Raw genomic sequence first — 22,890 nt, 5'->3', positions numbered from 1 at the left:
ACAATTTGGCTAATTAAAGCAATAAACAAAACTGACAGACCAAAGAAACTTGTATTTGCAGTTTAAATATGTATGCAATAAAAATGAGGCAATAATTTAGAAACATGCTTATCTTAGATAAACTTGTTGATTTATAGCGAGCTGTCAAATCGCAACATCTGCAACTGTTTCGGATTTTGTAAAATGCAAGTAAGACCTGTCAGCCAAACAGATTTATCACTGTGTTTTATAGCAGTATGATGAGGAACAACAATGTGGAAGTGTTAACCACAACAGACCCAAGTGTGATGAGCCGTTTTCCTTCTCGCAGCTTTTCTAATCAGAATGTTTGTTTTACACATTAGAAAATTGAAATCAGCTGCCAATAATTGATCTGAAGCTTCAGAATTTATTGAACTCAGTAGCCAGGAAATATTTGCACTTTTTCAGCAACAGACTTGATTTCTGACTCGTCCAGCTTGGCACATTGAAATAACTGGCCACACATGGAAACAATTATGGCAATAATATGGGCTGTTTTCACAGCTGTACTCTGGGGGAGGGCAGGACGAGAAGCTGCGGGATTTAGTGGATTTTGGGGGGAGAAAGAGGGAAGTACACGGCTTTTACTAATGACAATGCCATTGTATTATGCAATTGTTTGTAAAAGTAATTTTTTTTTGCTTTTAGAGTCTGTCTAGTTATTGTTAAAGTGGTGTTGATCAGCAGTTTTCCAATATAGCCAGTGAAGCTATTTTTTTTCATTTAATGAACATCCTATATAAGTTTTTGTTTTTGAAAACAAACGAAAAACATAAACCCAAAAAGCCATTGCAAGTAACAAAACTTATTCTGTGTCTGTATATTGGACTTCTAATATTAAATTATTTCTATCTTAGGGGTAAGAAGGGATTTTATTTTTTTATTTAAGATATATGCGACTCCATAAAAGCATTCCTTTAAATCATAGTCAACTAAATCTCAAGTTACATGTGTAAAACTAAAATAAATTCAAATTAATAAATTGCAACAGAAGTTAAATTGCAGCTAATCGTCTGATTAGCAGCACCTCAAAGGTGTTTGAGAAAACATTCAAAACATCTGCTGCCGATATTGGTTATCCCCCTGATATCAAGGATAGAAAAAAAAAAAAAAAAGCTGTTGCACTTGACATTCAAAAAAAAGAAACCCACAAAAGGCAGGAATCAGTGTTGTCTCCCAGCACTTGTGCCAACAAACTGAGGGCCCCGCTGAGCTGTGGGACATCCAAAACTAGGACACCTGTTGATTTTCCTCGGTTCTTCCTGAGATCAGGTCAAGCAAGGAACCGACAGAATATTTACTGTAAAAACAGCAGACAGGTTACTCTGTCTGGAAGGTGGTTATTGTTGTGTCTGTTGTTCAGTGTTTTAGAAGGATGGGGCAGATGAGTTAAAATACAAAGTTAAGTGAAAATGGACACACTAAGTAATACTGTGGGAACTGAGCAAGTTGAAGCAATTGTAAGAGTCAACAGATAACTTCCTGATCTTTCATATTTCCCGTTGCAGCTGCAAGAATTGAAATTCATGCTTTTCTGTGCTGATTATCGGCAATCAATTTTGGGGAAATGCTAAACAACTTAAATCAGAATTCACCTGGAGAAGCTTCTGTAAAATGTGCACTTTTGTACAAACTTATTTCTTCCCTCATACAGGTGCTCTCTAGTAAATAAGAATACCTCTGACACTTGTATTCATTTGCAAAAGTGAAAGTCACATGTTATGTACATTCATTGTAGACACGAAACAATATTTTAAACATACATTTATATTTGATGGTGGTTTACAGCTGATGAAAATTCATGTTGTGAGATGAATCTTGAGAAATGAACTTTTCACTCACATGATCACATTTTACTTTTATGACATTCCAAAGATTGTTAAAACATGCAGTGTTCATAAACCCGCAGTGTTATGATGTTGACTTTAGGTTTCATTTCCTATTAATCCATGTCATAAGCTGCGTTAGAACTTGGTGAACAGTTGGAATAATCCTTAAGTCCTCATTATTGGTTGCCTATACTAAAATCGTTGTGTGGTTTGTGATTGGCCAGTGGGATGCGTTTGCCTCTGTAACCTGCTCTAAGACATTCTGCCCAACAAAAACCTCCAGACATTTTCACCCTGCAAACGTAGCTGCAAAAAAAAGTAACTATTTATTGAATTATTTCACCAAATGATTGTTTAAGTTTGAAAAAGGTTTGGTTTTAGTTTTCTCCTAAACAAGATCCCATGTAAATAACAAAATTTGTTTTTGTTTTGTTTTTTTAAGCTTTTTAATAAATCAATTCCTCTCTTTAACTCTTTAAATTAACACTAAAGAGGATAATATTTAAGGCAATATCACTGTAACGAATTCTTTTATGCAAAAATTATCTTTTTTATGATAAAATTGTGCTTTACCTTAAAATATAACTTTGGCCCAACAGCTGCTGGTATCAGGATCTACAGAAGAGCAAATCTCTGCATTTGACTTGAGTAAGCTGCTGTTTGTCAGATCAAAAGTCAAACTAAAGAAACAAAACAATGATACAAAGTTTTTCTTGCAGTTTCAAGATGGAGCTTTAAATAACCACAAGGCAAATGGCTTGCTTGGGAACATCAAGTAATATGGAAGCTGTAATTTTTGGATGCAACTCTGGAGTCTGAAATGCTTTCTTCTTATTCTGTCACGCACGCAGACCTCTTTGGTCCTGCTTTACAATTTATTTTCTGTTCACTTTGAGGCAGGAAGCAGCTTTTCCCGTTTGAATGGGGTTGTTGTTGCAAAGTGCCACCCCTACCTCCTCCTCCATCTTCTCCTGACCTCTGAATAAGGAAGTTTTATGCAGCTGACCTTTTGACTTTCGGGTCTGTGTATTTATGTCTGAGAAAATAGTGAAATTATGACACTTAACTCTGTCGACTACATGTGTCTGGGACAGCTTTGTGTGGACTGCTGGGGCCATTCAGACCATAGGTCAGTCTGTGGCAGCCGATTCTCCGGTTTAATAGCTCAATAACTCAAGCGCATTCACACTGACATGCGACAAAAACCTCAAAAATTCAAAAATAAAAGACAGATTATAAAGAATAAATATTCCAACGCTTAATTTGTTGATTAAAGTCAACTATGGACTTTTTGGATACTGATTGGGAGCTATCGTCTTAGTATCAGTGTGTTAACGTGAACGTCGTGAAGAGTGAGACGTCAGTTAAACAGTATTAGGGGGTTCCCACAGAGCGGCAGCTATAAATCAGAGTTGCCTGTGAATAAGTGTATGGAAACATACATGCATGCCACAGCACCACTTCTAACTTTGTTTGCATCCTTCATAAGCCTTAGCTTGGCTTGCTTGGGAACATCTTAGACTGTGTGGTTTAGCAACTGCAGCGCCCTGAAATATTATCAATTTTTGAACTCTCCCAGATATTCCACATCATGACCTCAAACATCTGTGTGCTTTATTGGGGTTGTGCAAAATGCAATAAAACAACAAAAGACGGTGCATAGCTGTGAAGTGGAAGGAAAATTATTGGTTTCAACAACCAATAAGTCAGAACCCAGGAGAGCGCGATCTCACTCACTGATACTTTGCTGGAGATGTGGGCCACCTGCTGCTTCCACGCACCTGTGGCTAATCAGCTCCTTTTGTTGGTGCTCTAAAGAAGATGTTGAATTTTTTTTTGTTTTTTGTTTTGAGGGGGGTGTATATAGTTGGCGTCCCGATCCACACTCCATTCCAGTAGATGGCGGTAATGCACATCTAAAAGTTGCTTGCCAATCGCCATAAAAAAGAAGAAGAAAAAGAAGAGGACGTTGCTCATTTCACATCTGATAGTAAAAGCTGCAGTAGGTAAGATTGATAAAAAAACTAGTTTTTTTTTTGTTTGTTTTGTTTTCTTTTACATTATTCGTTAAATCTCTCTCAATGTCCTGTGTAATACAAGAGAGATAATCTGCGAAAAAGTGGAGCTTCTTTGCCTTCTACCGGTGGTTCTACTAACATCTGAAATACACTGCTCTATTGGAAACAGCCAAGACCAACCGATCAAGAGGAAGGTCTTTACATTGTCAGTCATCCTTCCCTTTTCCCTCTACAACATCACAGCTTCTTCCTCGCCACGGAACCTGCCATGAACACGAAGACTAGCAAACATGGCCTGATGACGGTAGATAAAGTTTTTCTGTAGCTGCAGCAAACTGGCAGTCTTGAGCAGCACATACAGGAGCTTCCACTCCAGATTTACACACTCCTTTGTGTTGGTCTGTATAAAACTTCTTGCAATAATTATTGCATACAAAGTTCTGGGAGTATTTATTTAATTTTTTTCTCTGTGTCCAGGGCATGTTTTAGCTTTTCAATCATGATAAAAGTAAAGTGTCATGTTGAGAAATGGAAAATATTTCAGTACAACTAGATGATTTGTAAAAGAAAAGATGTAATAGTACGACACAAACAAACTAAACCAATTTTGTTAAGGCAGCAAAGTTAAAAACATGAAAACTTTTCAGACATTTTATGTCTACAGAAAATTTGACATAGAAAAAAAAACAGCAATCCTGCATCAAAATTAACTTGAAATGAAACGCTTGGTGTAAAGATTTTTTATTTTTTTTCCCCCAACTTAGCAACTCAGCTATCTTCTATCTTAGCCGTATTCTACAATATGCAGTCATGGTTGAAGCAAAGTAACCTGAACATTTGTGGGGAAAGCGAGCAAACGACCAATTCCACGCATCTGCGGTGCCATCTGTGAGTACCAATGTTGCTCAATCATCTCACAGAAACTGGTAGTAAGCAGGGGACCACATATCTTCCTCATGTGTGGTCACAGTGGTTTCACTTAGCTCTTTGGAGCTCAATCAAGAAGCCCCTCTGATCTCCAGGAGGTCCAATTCCAGTAGTGATGGTGAGATGAAGCCTCATGAGGCATTGAACCACTTGAGCCAACTGGTTCGAGAAAGGGTTCATTTCTTGAGGCTTCATGTGTACAAGACACCACCTACTGGCCAGGTGTATAATCACAACCAGCTGTATCTTAACACGTGTGATGAATTGAATTTTTGTCTATTATGGCTCTTGGGAATGACTTCACAAAAGGTGAAGAAAAAAAGAGACAAAGAGAGAGAGAAAGAGATGTATAGAGATAGAGAGAAATATATATATACAAAAAAATCCTATCCTGTCCCACAGCTATCTTAAAAATCCTAATATAAAAATTAAGAACTTTAAAACTAACTAACCAATCCTATTTATAATAGTGAGATTATTAGTAAAAAGCTCAAATTAAATAAATAACCCAATTATAAGTCCTGAAATAATAAAGTCTAAAAACATTAAATATTAATCCCAGAAAAATAAATAAAGGGGGAAGGGGGGAAAAATTCATTTAGATCAATACCTTGCTTATTCCAGAGCAAATCTGCTTATGATTTGTGTGATGATGGTATTGGAGTTCAAGGTAACTCAAGTTAAATCAAGTGGTGAAAACTCACATATCCTTAATATTAGAATTAAAATTAAAATTAAAAATAGGATAGCTGTGGGACAGGATAGGATTTTCTCTTTTTTCCTTTCTCTGTGTCTCCCTCTCTCTCTGTATATATATATATTTTTCTCTCTATCTCTATATATCTTTCTCTCTCTCTTTTTCTGTCTGTATGTATCTATCTCTTTCTCTCTGTAAATATCTATTTTTTATTTTTCTGTTTCTCTCTATCTCTAGATCTATATATCTTTCTCTCTCTCTTTGTCTGTGTCTTTTTTATCTCCCCCTTTCTGTATCTGTGTCTCTCTGTCTGTTTCTCTCTCTCTCTCTCTCTCTCTCTCTCTCTCTCTCTCTCTCTCTCTCTCAGAGGACGAGGGAGAAGACGACGGCGGCCGTGCTTTCCGGTATGACTTCCTAGTGAAAACTGCAGTCTTGGGGGAAGTTGTAGTGTTTATTTATTTATTCTCCCTACCTGTCTCAAACTAAATAACCACAATCCAAACTATCAAAACTCTATCCACTCTCTCAACTGACCGCAACTCGACTACAACAACCCACATATTGAATGGAGCCTGTGGGGTTTCTAATCATGATAAAATCTGAACCATTTGAGAAGCAGTCACGTGGTACAGCCGGGCAGCGAGGCTTCGGACGTCATCGTTTTCGGCTCCTCCCTAAATGAAGCAAGCCTCGATACAGCTTTACATGGAAACCCCTCCATTTTCGACATTTTACGCCTCGAAGCCTCGGCTCATCACGTAACATCACTACTCTTATCTATCTATCTCTTTCCGAAACTCTCCAAACACCAAACTGACTGTCTCAAACTAAATAACCACAATCCAAACTCTGCTATCCAAACTATCAAAACTCTGTCCACTCTCTCAACTGACCGCAACTCGCCTACAACAACCCACATTTTGAATGGAGCCTGTGGGGTTTATAAAGCTGTCAAACCGCGCGACAAAATCTGAGCCATTTCCCGAAGCAGTCACGTGGTACAGCCGGGCAGCGAGGCCTCGGACGTCATCGTTTTCGGCTCCTCCCCTAAATGAAGCAAGCCTCGATACGCGCTTCACGGAAACGCCCCCTCCATTACTCGACACACGCCTCGAAGCCTCGGCTCATCACGTAACATCACTAAATTCCAGAAAACAAGAATCCTCCTGCTGCAGTGGTAAAGCCTAGACGCAGTCGGTGCGCAATCAGATGCCCTCTTATCTGCTCAGCCTGGCTTGATGTGGATGTTAATCAGCGATAAATCTCAGTAATGGTGTTCCTGTTAATTGCCTCCCCTTTTTTGTGGCTGTATTTACTTTCACTCATGATTTCTATCTGCAAATGTGGTCAGAAAGGCATATGGATTTGGTTTTCTGATGCTTGCAGCTCAGAGAGATGCAGCACAGCAAGGCTTAACTTTTAAAGTTGTTCTGAAATGGAGGTGTTTTTCCCTTTGCTATTCTGCCAAGGCTTGACTTGTTTTATTCTTGCAATATATAAGTACTGTTGATCTTAATAAATAAAAAAATCATCTAAACATTTATTGGTTTCAGTAGAGGGATTACACAAAGAGGAAATATTTTCATTTTTATTTATTTTTTTAAAATTTTCCTTTAATTGTAGGTTACAGCTAATAAAACAAAACAATATTCAGCATCTTGGAAAATGTAATTAGGCTTATTATTTTGCCAATAAAATTCAAAGCAGAAATGCATGTCAGAAATGCCATGTGGAATCTGTCCTTTTATTGAATACAATATGTACCGAGAACCTGGTTGCAGCTACTTTTGCAAAGTTTAGGTTGTGTAGACCATAGCAAAATATTTCTGTATGTCTAAAAACCATTCTTCCTGATCTTGGGCTGCTGTGAAAAATTTCCTAGTGAGCAATCTTGAGATTTCTGTAGCTATCAGTCGTAATCATCAAAACTTTTTGAAATAAATTCCTATGTAACATGAGTTTTCACAGTTTTATTTGTATTGTTTGAATCTTTGTTTTATGTTGTGATGGCTGATGTAAACTGTGAAGCACTTTGGTCAGCTGCTGTTGTTTTTAAATGTGCCACACAAATAATGTTTACATTCACTGTTTGACTTTAGTTGTTTAAATGGCATTTAGTATTTGATCAACTAACTCTGACTGTCCTGCATTATAATTAGGATCCAACTGGACTCTGTGCAACTGGATCTGAATGTGATTGTATGACTGTAATCAATCTGAAAAGATTGGATACAATCTTTTCAGACAGATTGTATTGGATCTGTCTGAAAAGTGACCTGCCATGCAGTAATTTGTGGCTACATGATTAAGCTAAACTGAATTCAATTTTGTGAAAAACACATGACTGCACATTTTCTCTTTTAATGACTCAGCTTCCCACGAGAGTGCCTTTGTTTGCATATCTTTTGAACCTTTGCGTCTGATTCTCAGATCATTAGACGTGGTAATGGTGTGATATCCAAATGGCTTCGGGGCAGGTTCGGCCTGCACGTCTGAATTCCATGCAAATGGTTAATCCCGTTCTGCAGCGTGACTGGAGTAGGCTGACCTGGCCTGGAAAGATCGCACTAGTTCAGATTCAGTCGGCAGCTCAAAGATGCTGCTGACGCGGCATGACAAAAACTGATAAATTATTTTGACAATTGAACCATCATGCAAACATGAGCCTTTGGTTATGGAGATCCAAATAGATCGAAGTTCGAAACCGGGTCCTCACCCCACCTCCTACACTTGAAGACCACAAGAGGGTCAACCGTCATTTCTTTAAAGCTTCTCCTCACTCATAAATAAACCTGGACGCACCCTCCTCCACACTGCAAACCCTAAAAGAGCCTTCTGAAAGTCTAAGAGCATTCCTCCATGAAGACTTTCCCCTTTTTAACTTTGATTTTACGCTTTTGAAAACCCCTGCAGCTGCGTCAGTCCCAGACAAGAGGCTCCATACCTGATGAAACAATGGCGTGGTGGGGAGGGGGTGCTGCATGGTAAAGCTAAACCAAGCTTTGGGATGCAGTAGGAGGTGGGGGGTTGTATTGTCTAACTATTTCTCACCGCCACAGGGAAAATAAAAGATTCTCCAGTCTCAGATTTCTGTGGACAAAATCAAATTAGCTTTGGCGTACTTGTGAATGAACAGAATCCAAACGTGGAGTCAGTGCTCCACCTCACTATGCTTTGATATCCACAAGCCCCTCACTGTTATGCTGCTGTGGCTGTCAAAGCAGAGGACCTCCCCTCCCTGATCCTTAGCCTCGTCACTCCTAATGATGCCCTGGAGGCATGAGGGTCTGGAGGGCAGGTGGTTGGGTGGAAGGTCATTGGATGAGACAAAACCTGCTCCTTGATGACAAACATGACAAAACCACAGAAATTGAAATGGCAAAACAGAGGATAACCCAGATCTTTTCAATCTGTATGTGTAGTGGAAATTAGACGTAGAAATACACTGGATAAAAATATGCATAGCTGTTTTTACCTAACTGATATCTGATTTCTATTTGCTACATCTCAGTAAAATGAAAGATCTGTTTTACTTGAATTTTTTGTGTGTTTGTAGTTTTTAGTCTTGTCTTTTTAAATTGCATAACATGATCCAAATGTTTCGGGGACGTTTGCTGAAATGTTGGCCCGTTCCTTCTCTGGGTAGAATAATGTTTGGAGTCATGGCTTCTTCCTCTGAGTGGCATTTCAGCCTATCTCAGTTCAGGATTTGTTTCAGTGGAAAATGACACTGTCTAATGAGCCTCAGCCAGCATCCTTACACAATTTATTAATTTGTTCTGGCTTGACATGTACTGTACATTTCACACCATCCATCCATCCATTTTCTGTTCACCCTTTGTCCCTAATGGGGTCGGGAGGGTTGCTGGTGCCTATCTCCAGCTACTTTCCGGGCAAGAGGCGGGGTTCACCCTGGACAGGTCGCCAGTCTGTCGCAGGGCAACACAGAGACATACAGGACACACAACCATTCACACACACACACACACTCACACCTAGGGAGAATTTAGAGACCAATTAACCTGACAGTCATGTTTTTGGACTGTGGGAGGAAGCCGGAGAACCTGGAGAGAACCCACGCATGCACAGGGAGAACATGCAAAGGCAGCAGATCTACCAACTGCGCCACTATGCAGCCCCATTTCACACCAAAAACACTTAAATTTTTTATACACATAACCTGTCTCCCTCCTCAACCATACGATGAACCTGACATATGAAAGTCTACAGGTCTCTTTCTGATGCCTTGGTTGATTTCTTTGGGTTTTCTTTTATTTCATATTACACATAGAAGCAGCATGTTTGCGGTTACATCTAAAGGGTTGTCTGTAGTTAAATCAAATGCTATGCAGTAATCTGTCAGATTTGTTGCAAAACCAAGACATAATTTGCGCTACACCTAGTTAGTTAAAGGTATAGTAATCCTGGAGTATGTAAACTTCTGACTTTGAATACAGTACAAAAAATATCTTTCATTGTTCTGACAAGCAAAAAGAGACTATTTTTTGCAATCCTAACTGACTTGAAATAAGAATAGCTTAGTCTTATTTAATGTCAAACAGAGAAAAAAAAATAAACTGTGTCTTTTCAGAAAGTCTGTATAAATATCTGGCTTCAACTTCACTTTTAATAATAAAAAAATACACCCAAATCAATCTAAGAGTGAAGACAATGAACATTGTTGGAATTTGTTCTGCAACTACCAAACACATAATACAATGCTGGCCTCTAGTGTTAATTCAAAGACACAACATGTTCAGAAAAGAAATTACCTTAGGTGAACTTGATCAGGGAGCATAGTGGTCAAAAGAGTTCAAAATGTCATATATTAATATCCAGTAATTCTGATGCATGTTTGGCTTTTACCTGGAAATATTTGCAAGGTATCTTGGATGTTACCACTGCAACAATAATCATCCATGAGGACTTTCTTCTCACGTGCTGCCTTCTCTCTGAATCACTCACTGACTGTTTCTAAACTTCATTACACATTCTTGCTGTAAAAGCAAGCACTCCGATTAGAACAAATGTTAATAAATCACCTTTAAACCTTGGAATGCTTTTCTTTTCTTCCACATTTACTTGAGATGGTAAGGAAGCACCGGAATATTGGTTTGGAAATTTTCGTTTTTAAGTTTTAAATTTTATAACTATTTATTCTTTCTTGGGGGAAAAAAAATAGTAGCTGTGTGCTCTGATCCATATGCTAGTAAGAAAGCTAAAATACCATTTAAATATGCAATCTGGAACAAAAAGAAAAATAACCGTGCGCCGCCCGGGAATCGAACCCGGGTCGCAAGAATGGGAATCTTGCATGATACCACTACACCAGCGGCGCCGACACGCTGTATTGTGCACACTGCTGTTATTGGAGTTATAGCTACATCCAAGTAGTGGGAAAGTTTGCATATGCATATATGCAAGGATAACTCTTGACTATATTATCTAGTTTATTTGTGTTATAAAACAAGAAACGAGAAAAACTTTCACACGGCGATGTTCTTTTATTTGATTAAAACCCCAATGTTTTCCTTTATGCTGAAAGTTTTTGTGTTTACTTCCGGTGTTGCAGCGTAACACCGGAGTAACTTCCTCTTACGAGACCTCATGTTGCTAACGGTTAAAATATGTGGTTTTTGAAACCAATGTACTGTAAGTTTCGATGTTAGAGTTGCTACAACTCTAAAAGGTTTGTGATTATTATTTTTCTTTTACTTTCTCTTATTTCGTAAAATGGATTAAATTTTTTTACGTCAGGATGTAATATTTAGCTATGTGAGGCTAATTATCATGTTACAGTTGTAGCTATGATGTACCATAAGTTAAATTTGACAAACTGTTGTTCGTCATAACTGAGAATAGATTAATTATAGCCCAGCAAATTTTAGCCTTACTGGAGCATTGCAGTAATGTTGCTTAATGGTTAAATATGCGATGTGTGACAGAGAACGGGAAACTGAACTTAGACACCTTTAGGAACGTTATTGCGTTTTTCTCACTATTAGAGAAGATTCAGTGTGAATTCTCTAAAGATTTGTTAACCTTGAGCGAACGTTCCCTGCAAACGTTCCTCTTCTGTTCTTTGAAGGTGCGAGAGTTTCGAACTTTTATTGAACGATTTGTATATGCTTTCTGGAACTTGACATTGATGTTTTTAGAGAATCTTCAGTTGATGTGACAGACTTTTTAACATTGTTTTAGTGAAGAGTTACCCAACCCTGATCCTCAAGGCACACTGCCCTGCATGTTTTATGTGTTTGCTTGCTTCAGCGCACCTGATTTCAATTAATGGCTGATTAAAAAGTTTTTACTAAACGCCAGACTGAATCAGGTGTATTTAAAGCAGGGCAACAGAACATGCTGTGCAGTGTGCTTTAGGGAACAGACTTATTAGAGAACTGTTTGTAAATGTTCCCAAAATGTTAGAGAATTTCAAAACTCCTGGAAATTTTCCAAAGCTTTTGCGGTCATATGGGACATTCTGTGTGTCTTCACCTTATTGAAAGCATACCGGTGTTCTAATTTTTAGAGAACCTTCTCCAGGTTAATTACAAAAGTTGTTAACTTTCATGGAGCTTTTGGGGACCATTTCATGACAGTTCCTGGAAGCTTGCACTGTCAATGTTCAGACAAATCCTCAGAGAGCTCTTAGACAGTATGGTCTTTGAAGGTTCTTTAAAAGTTGAAACATTTGCAGTCTCCAGAGAAGTTCACAGTGAGGCTTGTGTATTTATACACCAAAGTGGACCAGTATTGAAAAATGCATACGAGATATGTGATGAGTTTGCAGGATATCCGTAGATCTCATACTAATAAAAGTGACACCATCAAAGGTTTTACTAACTTTCTTTCCCTTCCTGCAGAGGTTTCACTCATGTCGAACAAGAATGGTGAAGTGGAGTGGGTTGAGACAACCGAGGAGGTTGTTGAAACTGAGGAAGGCCTCTCTCTGAAGAACAGCACCCCGGCAGGTAACGTGTGATAACCATATTTTTAAGCTTTTTAAGAAATAAAAGTTTAGCTCTTAAAGTTCCTAACATTTGCATCTGTTTGTGCCTAAAGTGGTGATTGATTTAGAGTCAACTGAAACGTCACTCCAGAAACTGCTGAGCACTGTGGGACAGGAAGAAAGCACTGAGGGCCAAGATGGCTTCTGTAAGTTTATTTCGTTGTCCTTTGTTTTTACAATGAAGAGTTTCCGGTTAAACTGGTAGAACATTGTGTTGAACAAGCTGGTGTCAGTGTTCATGGTAGCTTAGCAAAGGCAACCTGTAGCCAAACAACGTTTTGATAATAACATACTTTATTTGCATGCAGAAATGATCTTTGGTAGAGTTATTTTTGTGCAAATTATGAATCCTTTTATGAGTAATACAGAAAATATTTTGTTACAATTTTGGAATTTCTTAAAATATTTTCCTTTTAAACTACTTCTGCCACACAAGTACATTGACTTTAATATTCTATTTTTCTTTTACATTTCCAGGTTGTGAGGAGTGTCTGCCTCTTTTTCAAGATCAGAGTAATCCTGATGACATTAATGGTCCATCGTTTATTCTGGACTTTCCAACGACCGTGGGTGTCCCACAGCGAGCTCTTCTCACTTTACCCTTTGGCCTAATGATAGGTAGATCCAGTATTCCCAGTGCAGGAATAGGTGTAATAAATCAAGGTCCAGCACTGACTCCAGGAATGCATTTTGGACCTTACGAGGGGGAAGTGACAGTGAAAGAAAATGCTATAACTAGTGACTTTTCTTGGGAGGTAAGTGATGATCCCTTGCAAACAAACCTGCAGCCCCAACTCTGTAGTAAGAAAAATCATTCACACAGTTTTATTTTATTTACAAATGAAATGTCAAAGTCAAATTTATTTACATAGTACTTTAAAAACAGGTTAAAAACAGCGTCAAAGTTCTGTACAAAAAATGATAATGAAATAAGTTGATAAAAAGAGAAGAAAAATATATATATATTTCAACAAGAAAAGCGTGCATTTGTTTTGATAGGACAACCATTAGTCATACGCTTCACTGTAGCTGTCTTTATGGACGAGCGACCCAACGTGTGGTGGAAGCGTCATTCTGTGTTTCAAAGAGTTGAAGGAGCTGGTTTACAGGGAGAAGAAAGGAGCTCAATGCCTTGAAGAAAACCTGTTCTTATCTGCAAAAGACTTAAGCATGGGGTGACCTTTCACCTTCCAGCAGGACAGCAACCTTGTACATAAGACTCTACTAAAATATATTGATGTATAATGGTTGTAATGTGACAAAATGTGAAAGTTTAAAATCATTTTAGTAGTCCTGAATCCAAACAGCAAATTTAAAGTCCATGTGTGTGTCATCATGTTTATAATATTTCATTTACATTTTTTTTTTTTTTTTTCAGATTTACAAAGGAGAAGATCAGTATGAGTACGTAGATGGGACCAATGACTCCTATTCAAATTGGATGAGGTATTCAATTCTGAATGTTTGAGCACAGCGAAGGTTTACTGAACTAGAGTAAAATTGATGGGGCATTTTTGAGTCATCGTGCTTAACGACAGCGGGTGTGTCATCTGTGTAAGCACATGCAGAAATTTTACAAACTTTCCCGTTTCTAAGTGGTGAACTTTGGTCAATGTTTCCAGATCTACAATAATATCTGAGGTTTCTTTTGAGGCGTCTATAAAGTTTAGTTAGAGAATGTAAATAACTCTGTCGTACCAAATATCAGCTTCAAGGGCGAGTCCTAGCTGGTCTGTTTTTGCTTTATCAGAGCTCATAAAGTTTGTCACAATATTTTCTTAGGCAACTAAATTTGTATGAAACAAATTGCAGAAGTGTGTAAAAGACAGAAAGTGTGGGAAACTTTCATGGGTTTTTGGCATTCAGTAAGGAAGTAAAACCTTTTTTTTTTTTTTTTTTTGAGGTTTACATGCTGACTTTTTCTCAGGGTAGATTAAAAAAAATTTTTTTATTAATTTTGATAATAATCCTAGTTGTAGCAACACATTTTGTCTCAGTGAAATTTATAGTCCAGATTTGGAGTAGACTAGCCAGATGCCTGACTGTAATCTAAAAGAAAATCTGTTAAAGGAGGTAAAAGTCATGGTAACTGAGGAGGCCTTCCAGCCTCAAAGACTAGGATTTCATCATCGGAGATAAAGGTTCAAAATGCCAGCAAAAACATTCAAAAAGCTGGCCAGCAATTATAACAAAGATTTGATTGCTGTAATGTCAAAATTTACAATCAACTTTTTAGTTTATTGGCCTCAGCTTCATGTTGTATTCTTTGTTTTTGCATAGGTATGTCAACTTTGCTCGCAGCAAGGACGAGGCCAACCTGCTGGCCGTTCAGTACAAAAGCAGCATCCTGTTCCACTGCTGCCGCGTCGTCCAGACCGGAGATGAGCTCACAGTGTGGCCGAGCAGTAAACTGCGCGCCCACCTCAGCAAAGATTGGTCTGACGTGTTGTCTTTAAAGATGAGCAGAACAGGTAGCTTTCACTTCCTGAATCTGTTACCGAAAAAATGTGTTTGAGATCTTGTCAGATTAAGTTGCTCATTAATTTCCTGTTTTTCTCCGAAATCGCAGAGAGCAGTGAGAGTGTGTCATCTCCAGTTTTCCTCTGCTCCAACTGTCTTCTCTCATTCACCACAGAGAGCTTCCTCCTCCGACACATAGAGCACTTTCACTCGCAGCCCAAAGCAGATGAGGCAGCCGGCGAGGAAAACCCCAGCTCCAGAGACGAGCCTCCAGCCTCTCTGGTGATGCTGGTGGATCCCGTTAAATCCAAAACGTGTGATGATTGCGGGAAAGTTTTTAAACAAGTCCCCCACCTCAGGAGGCACAAGCTGTGCGTCCACTCCAACAAGCGGCCTTACTGTTGCTCGCATTGCAGGAGGAGCTTCAGTCAGGCATCGGGTTTGGTCAGACACCAGAGTGTTCATTTTGGAAAAGCCGCAGCTACGGACAAACTGGTCTCTACAGCGGAGAGCTCTGCACTCGGATCCGAACTCTCCAACCGGGCGGAAGCAGCCGCATCTGAGGAGACAGAAAGAAGCAACCCGACTGAAGTTGCCCAAGTGGATGTCTACGTAGAAACACAGCAGCTGAATTGTTCAGTTTGTGGAAAGAGCTTCACGAATGAAACGCACCTCAAGAAACACGAGGCAGCTGTTCATGAGAAGTTACGCCCTTACGTCTGCTCTGTGTGCCTCAAGTGCTTCGGCCAGTACAACGACCTGGCCAGGCATCTGCAGAGTCACCAGAAGAAGAATGAACATAAAGAGAAAATGGACGAGGATTCGGAGGACGGAGCCACCATGCCGTTCAGCTGTGGTGAGTGTTTGGTGGCTTTCTCTTCGGTGGACGACCTGCAGCTGCACATTAACGAGCTGCACTCAGAAGACTCGGCGGCGGAAAACCAGGGAAGTAGTTCGGCTCCTCCTGTGGAAACCAAAGACCTCACCCTAAACAGTGCCCCTCTGAGGCCGCAGCGCCTCAAAGCCAGATCTAAAGTTTCTGCCATCACTCAACTTGTAGCACCTAAACGCAAAGCAGCTAATCAGCAAGAGGCCTCAGCCGCCAGAAATGCAAAAATCAAGAAATACAAGTGGTTTAGCTGTAATCTCTGCAAGCAGACGTACGGAAACCCGGATGATCTCAAGGCACACAAGTGCACTTCGAAGCCGCTGAACTGCGGGCAGTGCAGCGCCGCCTTTTGGAAGTCTAGTTTGCTCAGAAGACACAAACAGATGGCACACGGAAGGGTGAAATCTTTCCACTGCGACTCCTGTGATAAAGCCTTCTCTACGTCAGCGAAGCTGAGGCAGCATCAGAAAAACAAGTCTTGTCAGAAGTACCACTGCACCTCCGAGCTGTTCCCCTGTTCCTTCTGCCACTTCTCCTTCACCATGAAGAGCTACCTCATCAAACACATCAAGAGGCACCATCCGAGGGACTACTCGGAAGGCCTGATGGACCTGGAGGAAGCGGAGGGGGAGTACACGTGCTCGGAGTGCGGGACAAACTGCGCGGACGCAGAAGCGCTCGCGTCCCACACGTGCATCAGGCAGCTGAAGGTTCTATATTTGTGCACCGACTGCGGGAAGAGCTTCACGAACCACTACGGCCTGAAGCAGCACCAGCGCATCCACACGGGCGAGAAGCCCTACAGCTGCACCTACTGCAGCAAGAGCTTCTCCTACGTGGGCCAGCTGAACGTTCACCTCCGGACTCACACCGGCGAGAAGCCCTACCTGTGCACCCACTGCGGCGAGAGCTTCCGCCAGTCGGGAGACCTGAAGAGACACGAGCGGAAGCACACGGGCGTGAGGCCGCACGAGTGCACAGAGTGCAGCAAGAGCTTCAGCCGCCTGCAGAGCCTCAAGGCTCACCTGCTGCTTCACCAGGGACAGAGGCTGTTCAAGTGCAGCCAGTGCGGGAAGAGCTTTTCCAGAAACTATCATCTCAGGAGGCACCATCAGAAGGTGCACACGTAGGCAAGTGTCAGGACTGTTGCTGCTGTGAAAAGAGTTCAGATTTCCACAGATTAAAGTAATTGACTTTACTTTAGCAAGTTTAAGAATAACTTTGTGGAAGTTATTCTAGATTTCTGATATTAGCCCATTTTTATTTAGTTCCAAAACCAGTTTTAATCCAAGTTGCCGATGTGTTAGTGGAATTCCCGTTTTGTTCAACCACTTTGTGCAAAGCTCTTTTTCTTATTGCTCTCCAACCCATCCGAATCAAGTAATCTGGGATTCTGAGGTAATTCTGTCATTTGATTCAGGTGTGTTGGAGAAGGGATGCATCTAAAAGTTAAAGGATGGTAGCCTTCCAGGTTGGACTTGAGCGCCCTTGAGCTAAAGGATGAAAATAAATAAGCGTCACAAAAATCCTCCAGAGACACACAATATCCATTTCAGGTTCCACAGATTCAGTTTGATTTATGGGGATTTTTTTTTTTTATCCCCAAAACCTCATGACTAAGATTGATTCGGCATCAGTTCACAGCTGGACCACGAAGTTATTGCACCTTTCTGTTCGGGGGTTTTTGTCTCCCTAATGTTTGTTTGTTTTTTCTTTTTATTTAAATTTACAGAATTTGAATTGCATTCAATACAAAATAATTATCAGCATTTGACTCTAAATATTGTATATAATTTATTAAAACAAGATTCACTTGTGTTTTTGGACAAAAAAAGGAAATGAAACTAAACTGAGATTTGCCCTGGTTTGAAATAAAAACACAGCTGCTCATCACTGTTGACCATTTATTCCACAAAACATACAATGCAAAGCGTGTGCACTGTACAAGCCTTAATATTATGAAAATAGTCATAACCATGCCTGTTTTTTTTTTTTGTTTTTTCAATTAAGTAATTCTAGGTTTTGTTTTCATAACCACCCTCATCTACCACTTGGTTTTAACATGACACAGTACAGCTTCGTCTATTCGAATACCTTTTTCTTTGCTTTTGTCCATTTTTTTTTTTTTTCTTGACTACGTTATAAATATTACGCAATTTGAAAATATTGAAGTCTGACCTGAAACTATACAAACATACTGCAATGACAGGTGACTGCTTCAAACGGTGCATGAACCGAAAAACAGGTAAGAAACCTGGCAGTGTTTTTCCATGTGCTACACGCGGTGGTTGTCAAGTGCAGCTGCTGGTTCGAGACGAAAACTTCGCTGCTGGTAACGACTTTGGGAAAAGACGAAGAAATAAATAAAAAAATTTCCCAGTCTGGTAATGGTTCAGGTATCAGTCATTCCAGTTACACAAGTCCTTAGCAACATCCATCTGGAGGGAAAAAACAGATCCGTTGTCACTTGTGGCACAGAAGTTGCAGGTTTGTTTCGTGTGGTACCTCTTCTAATGACACAAGGGGATGGAACCGGAGGAATGATCGCTTGTTGATGGGTTTTAGTGTGTAGAAAATACACAAACACTTCTGGAAAGTAGGCAGCAAGGTTAGGTGACGAGACACCTAAAAGAAGGTTACTGTTACTACGGTTTAGAAATCATGTCCCACTCGTTCTCGATGTTCCACCGGCGTGTCGCGCCGCGGCGTCTTCGGTGCAAACTACTTCCTGCGTACCACATCTTTATCACGGAAAATATACAACAACCTTCCAAATCTCAGTTTATATTATGTTAAATGTTATCCACATTAAAAATTTTTACAAACCAAACCAAAAACACACAGCATCACATCTGTACAAAAACTGAGAAAAAAAAAATGTCAGAAAAAATAGGTAAAAACCAAAGAAAGGGATTTTGTTTTTGGCAATTAAAAGCAACAGCTTGGTCTGTCGCAAAACAACAAATTAAGGGGAAAAACAAATACTGAAATAAAAAAGAAAGGAAAAGGTACATTTAGAGCTCATCAGAGTCTATGCTTGTTGCGTTTTGTCGTTTTAGTGAACGGTAACAAAAAATAAAATAGGGCTAAGAGGGTTAAATGGCCGAAACACAAGGCCTGAGGACTCGGTGTACAACCGGGCTCAAAGATAGGAGACAAAGATACCCTGCAGTTCAGTTCATCAGGTTAACATGGAATGAAAAAAGGCTTTTATAAGGGCTCAGATTTAAGCTCCTCCACCCTGACCTCCAGGTCAGCCACCTAGAAAAGAGAAGAAGAGACATTTAGAGAACAGCTGCTGCAGAGATACAGTTTCTGTCTTAACAAAAACAGATGTATTTATCAGCTTGATCTGACCAAATGGTAAGAGACATTGAAATTACTTCTGTTCAGTGCTGACATTGTTTCAAGTGATTGTTTTTTATTTCTGTTCAGAGCATAGAATTTGAACAACAGAGTTTCTTCTTTTTGCGTTTTAATAGCTCAGTGGATTTGCAAACGAAGCTAACAAATGCAAAAAGAATCCTCTCCTATTAATTTGGACTTTTTACATGTTTGTATTTTGTAATTACATTAATGACAAAGCTTAAACATTACTCCCATACCTGTTCCTGAAGTTGTCCCGACTCCTCCTTCAGAAGAGACGCCTCGGCTCCAACCTGCGCACAACGCTGGGTCTCCTTCTTTAGGTACTCAATCTCCCTGTTTGAGAAATCAGAGCAAAGGATCAGGCATAAACACCTTTGGTTAAAATAATTAAGCAGTAGCATAGTCTTGTACTCAGATGTTTTAAAAATAAATATGCAACTTTTTTTAGAACGCATATATTCAGTGGGGAACAAAACGCTCATAAAAAAAAAATAAAAATTATATCAGTAGAGCCACAAATATTGCCCTCCGATATTGTACCCTATACAGAGTTCCAATAATATTTTGGTTTTATTCTTTTTCAGATCCACATATCTAATTTGTCAATTTTTAAAAATAAAAATAATAGACCTTCAAGGAAAAAAAAGCATCCTTTCTGGGGATGATTTTTATTTTCCCCCACAAAATAAGAAACAAAAAAGTACTAAAGTTAGCTTTCAATTCGGCAATGTGAAAAAGAGCTATTTCATTGCTTTTTGGCTTCTGCATAAGAGTTCAATATTTGAGTCACGAGGCCTCTGATGCATCATGTTGCAAAAATTCAGACAATAAACAAAATCCAGTCCAAAAACGCCAATTTAAGATGACAAAATGCCTCAAAGTAAAAGGGTAGATTTTTTTTTCCTACATTTTTTTTTGTGAGTATTTATGCTACTTAAGTGTGTGCATGCGTTCACACTGTCTTACTTCTGCTGATACTCCTTGATCAGCCGCTTGGCTTTGCTATATTTGCGCTCCAGGGCCTGATACTGGGCCTGCGTCTCCTTCAGGTGCTCATCCACAGCCTGACACAGGCTCTGCGCCTCCATCCAGTAGCCCTCCAGCTTCTCCATCCGCTCTTTGTTCTCCTGCAGGGTCTGCTCCAGCTGAGCCTTGTCCATTCGCCAGCGCTGCTTCTCCTGCTCAGCGTGGTGCAGCTGCGGGGACGAATATAGCCTCCATTTCAAAAAACCAGCCAGGCTTTTACCATTATAAATGCTGCTCTGCATAGAATTCCTCTGGTTTAATGTGAAGTCGTGTTAACCGTCAGTCTCACCTTTCTCTTCAGCTGCTGGATCTCCGCCTGAGTCACAGCATGCTTTATCTGGAGCTTTAGCAAGAAAATGAAATGAATTTTTAATACTCGTGTTACTGTCACGCACCAGCGTGGAGGTGAGCCGCAATTACAGATGAAATGTCCCACTTCAAGGTATTCATGTCTCACCTCTTTATATTTGTGGGCGAGCTTCTCAGGGTCCGTCTCCAGAGGCGACATGTCCTCGTTCTCCGCCAGGTCGAACACCTCGATGGCGCTGGGATACGGCGGGCTGGCCTCGTCCTCCTCATCCTCTTCCTCATCTGTGCCATATTCACCACCCTGGAGGGACACAGAGAAGTTTATTTTCAGCTGGAAAATGGAAGTAGAGAAATCCTTATTTTCCATTTCATTGTAAGCTAAATCATACTTTATAGTTAAGTTGCAGTCAAAGTGTGGAAAATTGTTATTCCTAAGAAAAGAAATATAAATCTGTTGTTCAATGTTCAGACAAAATTGTATATCCATGTAGTGACCGTGGATGTCCACTAGATGGGGTGCAACCCCAACAATCCTTCCTGCCTTCTAAATGTACCATTCTGCTTTTCAAGAACCACCCTGTCCTCCATCACTAATGCCGACGGTGAGCACGGCCCTAAAAGATCCTCCCTGTCCTGTCCCACAAGCAAGCCAAAGACCATTAACCACAGATGTTGTTTTCATAAAAAAACCCAAAAAACAATAAAAAACAAAAAAACAGAGAACGTTAAAGACCTACTTTTAAAATCACAAAGAGCCTTTGAGGACAAAATAATCTGAGTCATCCCTGATTTGGCTCTATTTCTGAGCTTAGCTTACTGCTTAATCATTTGTTATATCCTAGATGATCTTAATGGATGAATTTCATAATCCTATCCAAAGTTGGATTTTGTTTCTGGGCAGCCTATGAAGGGTCAAATTAAGGCTATTATGTGATCCATATATGTAGAAGTTCTTCAATAGTCAGGGGCATTTTCCTTCATGTATTATTTCTAAGCAAAACGCAACATCTGACAGCAGCATTTTAGAAGCTCGTAACTGCAGGAAAATGGGAATAAAGTTGAGTACATGAGAGAATTGTACCCGATTCTCTCATGCTTCTATGCCAAATTTGCCAGATTATCAAACTTTAAGTGAAGGGATGACTAATATTTCTGGAATTTATGGAAAAACTGAGAGGTACGTGTGTGTGGATGTATCAAACCTCTTGCTCATCCATGTATTGGTTGTACCGTTGCTCCATCATTTCCCTCTGCCAGCGCTCCTGCTCCAGGGTCTGCTGGATGAGCTGGGCCACTTCGCTCTGCTCGCCCGGCTTCTCTCGCCCAATCACAAACCTGTGATCGCACAGTCATTGATAATAAATTTGACAGCATAAGTACTGATCAGGAACACTTGAGAAGATGATCCAAAACACACATTTACCACAGGTGGATCAAGAGTTTTGCATAAAATTGTCCTTGAAGTTAATAATGATATGAAATTGTTCTTTGTTATCAACAAGGAGGTTTAGAACGGTCTCTTTAAAGACTAAAATAGCACTTTCCTTATATGGTAAACTGCTATAGCTTCCTGAATTGGTGCAGTAAGATGCTATTGCAGTCAGACATTTCCTTCCTGTTTACTACCAAACAATGATCTTTTCTCTGGCGCAACGCTCTGCAGTTTCTAAGACCAAACCTTCAACTCTGCCTGTCTTTCAGCTCCTTACAGAGGATATAAGATGCCTGAGGTTCACAAATCTCTGTCAAATTAAAGCCGAGGCTACATTAACCCGTCGCAAAGCAACAGATGGCGGTTGAGCCAGCCTCTGTCGTCTTTTAATTTTCTGCAGCGTTTACGGGTAATTAAATGCTCACAAACACGCTTCCTGTCCCGCTCCATTAGTCTCGCTGACAGTTCTTTTTTTTTTTCTTCCTGAATAGACCCTGAGCTTCCACTGCCACTGCAGCAGATCCATAATGTATGAGCTGATCCGTAGAGGTCTCTGATCTTTATAAGTCACATTACACTAACAGTTATCCCAACAGCACTGGACACAAAAAAAAAAAAAATCTCCTGAATTATGAATGAGCCTAAACAACAAAAGGTGCTCACAGAACTCCAAAGAGCAAAAAGCTGCAAATAGCCTCCTGGCATTTGAACCTGACACTTAAGATCCAGACTGTATTTGCTGATGATGAGAGTGTTTTCTGTAGCTGCAGCTTGGAGACTTTGAGCTTTATTCAAGCTGTCCCTAAAATGGAGCTCTTTAAACCCAGAAGGCTATAATCATGACTCTGTCAGAGTTGCAATATAAATCTCCAGTCTGGTTAAATGAATGGGCGGGATGTGGGAG

The 22,890-nt window shown here is 40.0% G+C and overlaps 2 protein-coding genes and 1 non-coding gene across 7 annotated transcripts in view; 1 reads left to right on the top strand and 2 right to left on the bottom strand.

Moving 5' to 3' along the window:
• The first annotated feature begins 3,717 nt into the window (after positions 1-3,717).
• Positions 3,718-18,027, top strand: prdm9 (PR domain containing 9). Of its 5 annotated transcripts, none has more exons than XM_044102392.1 (7): positions 3,718-3,856; positions 12,356-12,463; positions 12,555-12,647; positions 12,979-13,256; positions 13,880-13,947; positions 14,782-14,972; positions 15,071-18,027. In XM_044102392.1, the coding sequence occupies exons 2-7, from the start codon at positions 12,367-12,369 to the stop codon at positions 16,978-16,980; spliced, it is 2,637 nt and encodes an 878-aa protein (XP_043958327.1). In that variant the 5' UTR covers positions 3,718-3,856; positions 12,356-12,366; the 3' UTR covers positions 16,981-18,027. The 5 variants fall into 5 exon arrangements, with proteins under 5 accessions (XP_043958327.1, XP_043958326.1, XP_043958329.1 ...); XM_044102391.1 differs by lacking the exon at positions 3,718-3,856 and adding an exon at positions 11,066-11,181; XM_044102394.1 differs by lacking the exon at positions 3,718-3,856 and adding an exon at positions 11,559-11,580.
• trnag-ccc lies at positions 10,760-10,830 on the bottom strand. The gene has a single exon. It is a non-coding gene; the product is annotated as a tRNA-Gly (tRNA).
• The window catches only part of ppp1r9bb (protein phosphatase 1, regulatory subunit 9Bb), a 22,285-nt gene continuing 17,135 nt past the window's right edge, over positions 17,741-22,890 (bottom strand). The window contains exons 6-11 of the mRNA XM_044102395.1: positions 21,757-21,889; positions 20,703-20,855; positions 20,535-20,588; positions 20,186-20,415; positions 19,456-19,552; positions 17,741-19,111 (exon numbers count right to left, since the gene is read on the bottom strand). Coding sequence (XP_043958330.1) covers positions 19,061-19,111; positions 19,456-19,552; positions 20,186-20,415; positions 20,535-20,588; positions 20,703-20,855; positions 21,757-21,889 — 718 coding nt within the window. The 3' untranslated portion in view covers positions 17,741-19,060. The remainder of the gene's footprint in view (positions 19,112-19,455; positions 19,553-20,185; positions 20,416-20,534; positions 20,589-20,702; positions 20,856-21,756; positions 21,890-22,890) is intronic.

Source organism: Gambusia affinis, linkage group LG20 (assembly GCF_019740435.1).
Source record: "Gambusia affinis linkage group LG20, SWU_Gaff_1.0, whole genome shotgun sequence".
Classification (NCBI taxonomy): Eukaryota; Metazoa; Chordata; class Actinopteri; order Cyprinodontiformes; family Poeciliidae; genus Gambusia; species Gambusia affinis.
This window is presented reverse-complemented; position numbering and strand designations above follow the sequence as displayed.

Excerpts from the sequence above, each read along its gene's own strand:
- prdm9 (XM_044102390.1), top strand. The coding sequence starts at position 12,114 with ATGTTCAGACAAATCCTCAGAGAGCTCTTAGACAGTATGGTCTTTGAA. Across the intron at positions 12,648-12,978 it reads TGAGGGCCAAGATGGCTTCT|GTTGTGAGGAGTGTCTGCCT; the intron begins GTAAGTTTATTT and ends TTACATTTCCAG. Across the intron at positions 14,973-15,070 it reads TTTAAAGATGAGCAGAACAG|AGAGCAGTGAGAGTGTGTCA; the intron begins GTAGCTTTCACT and ends CCGAAATCGCAG.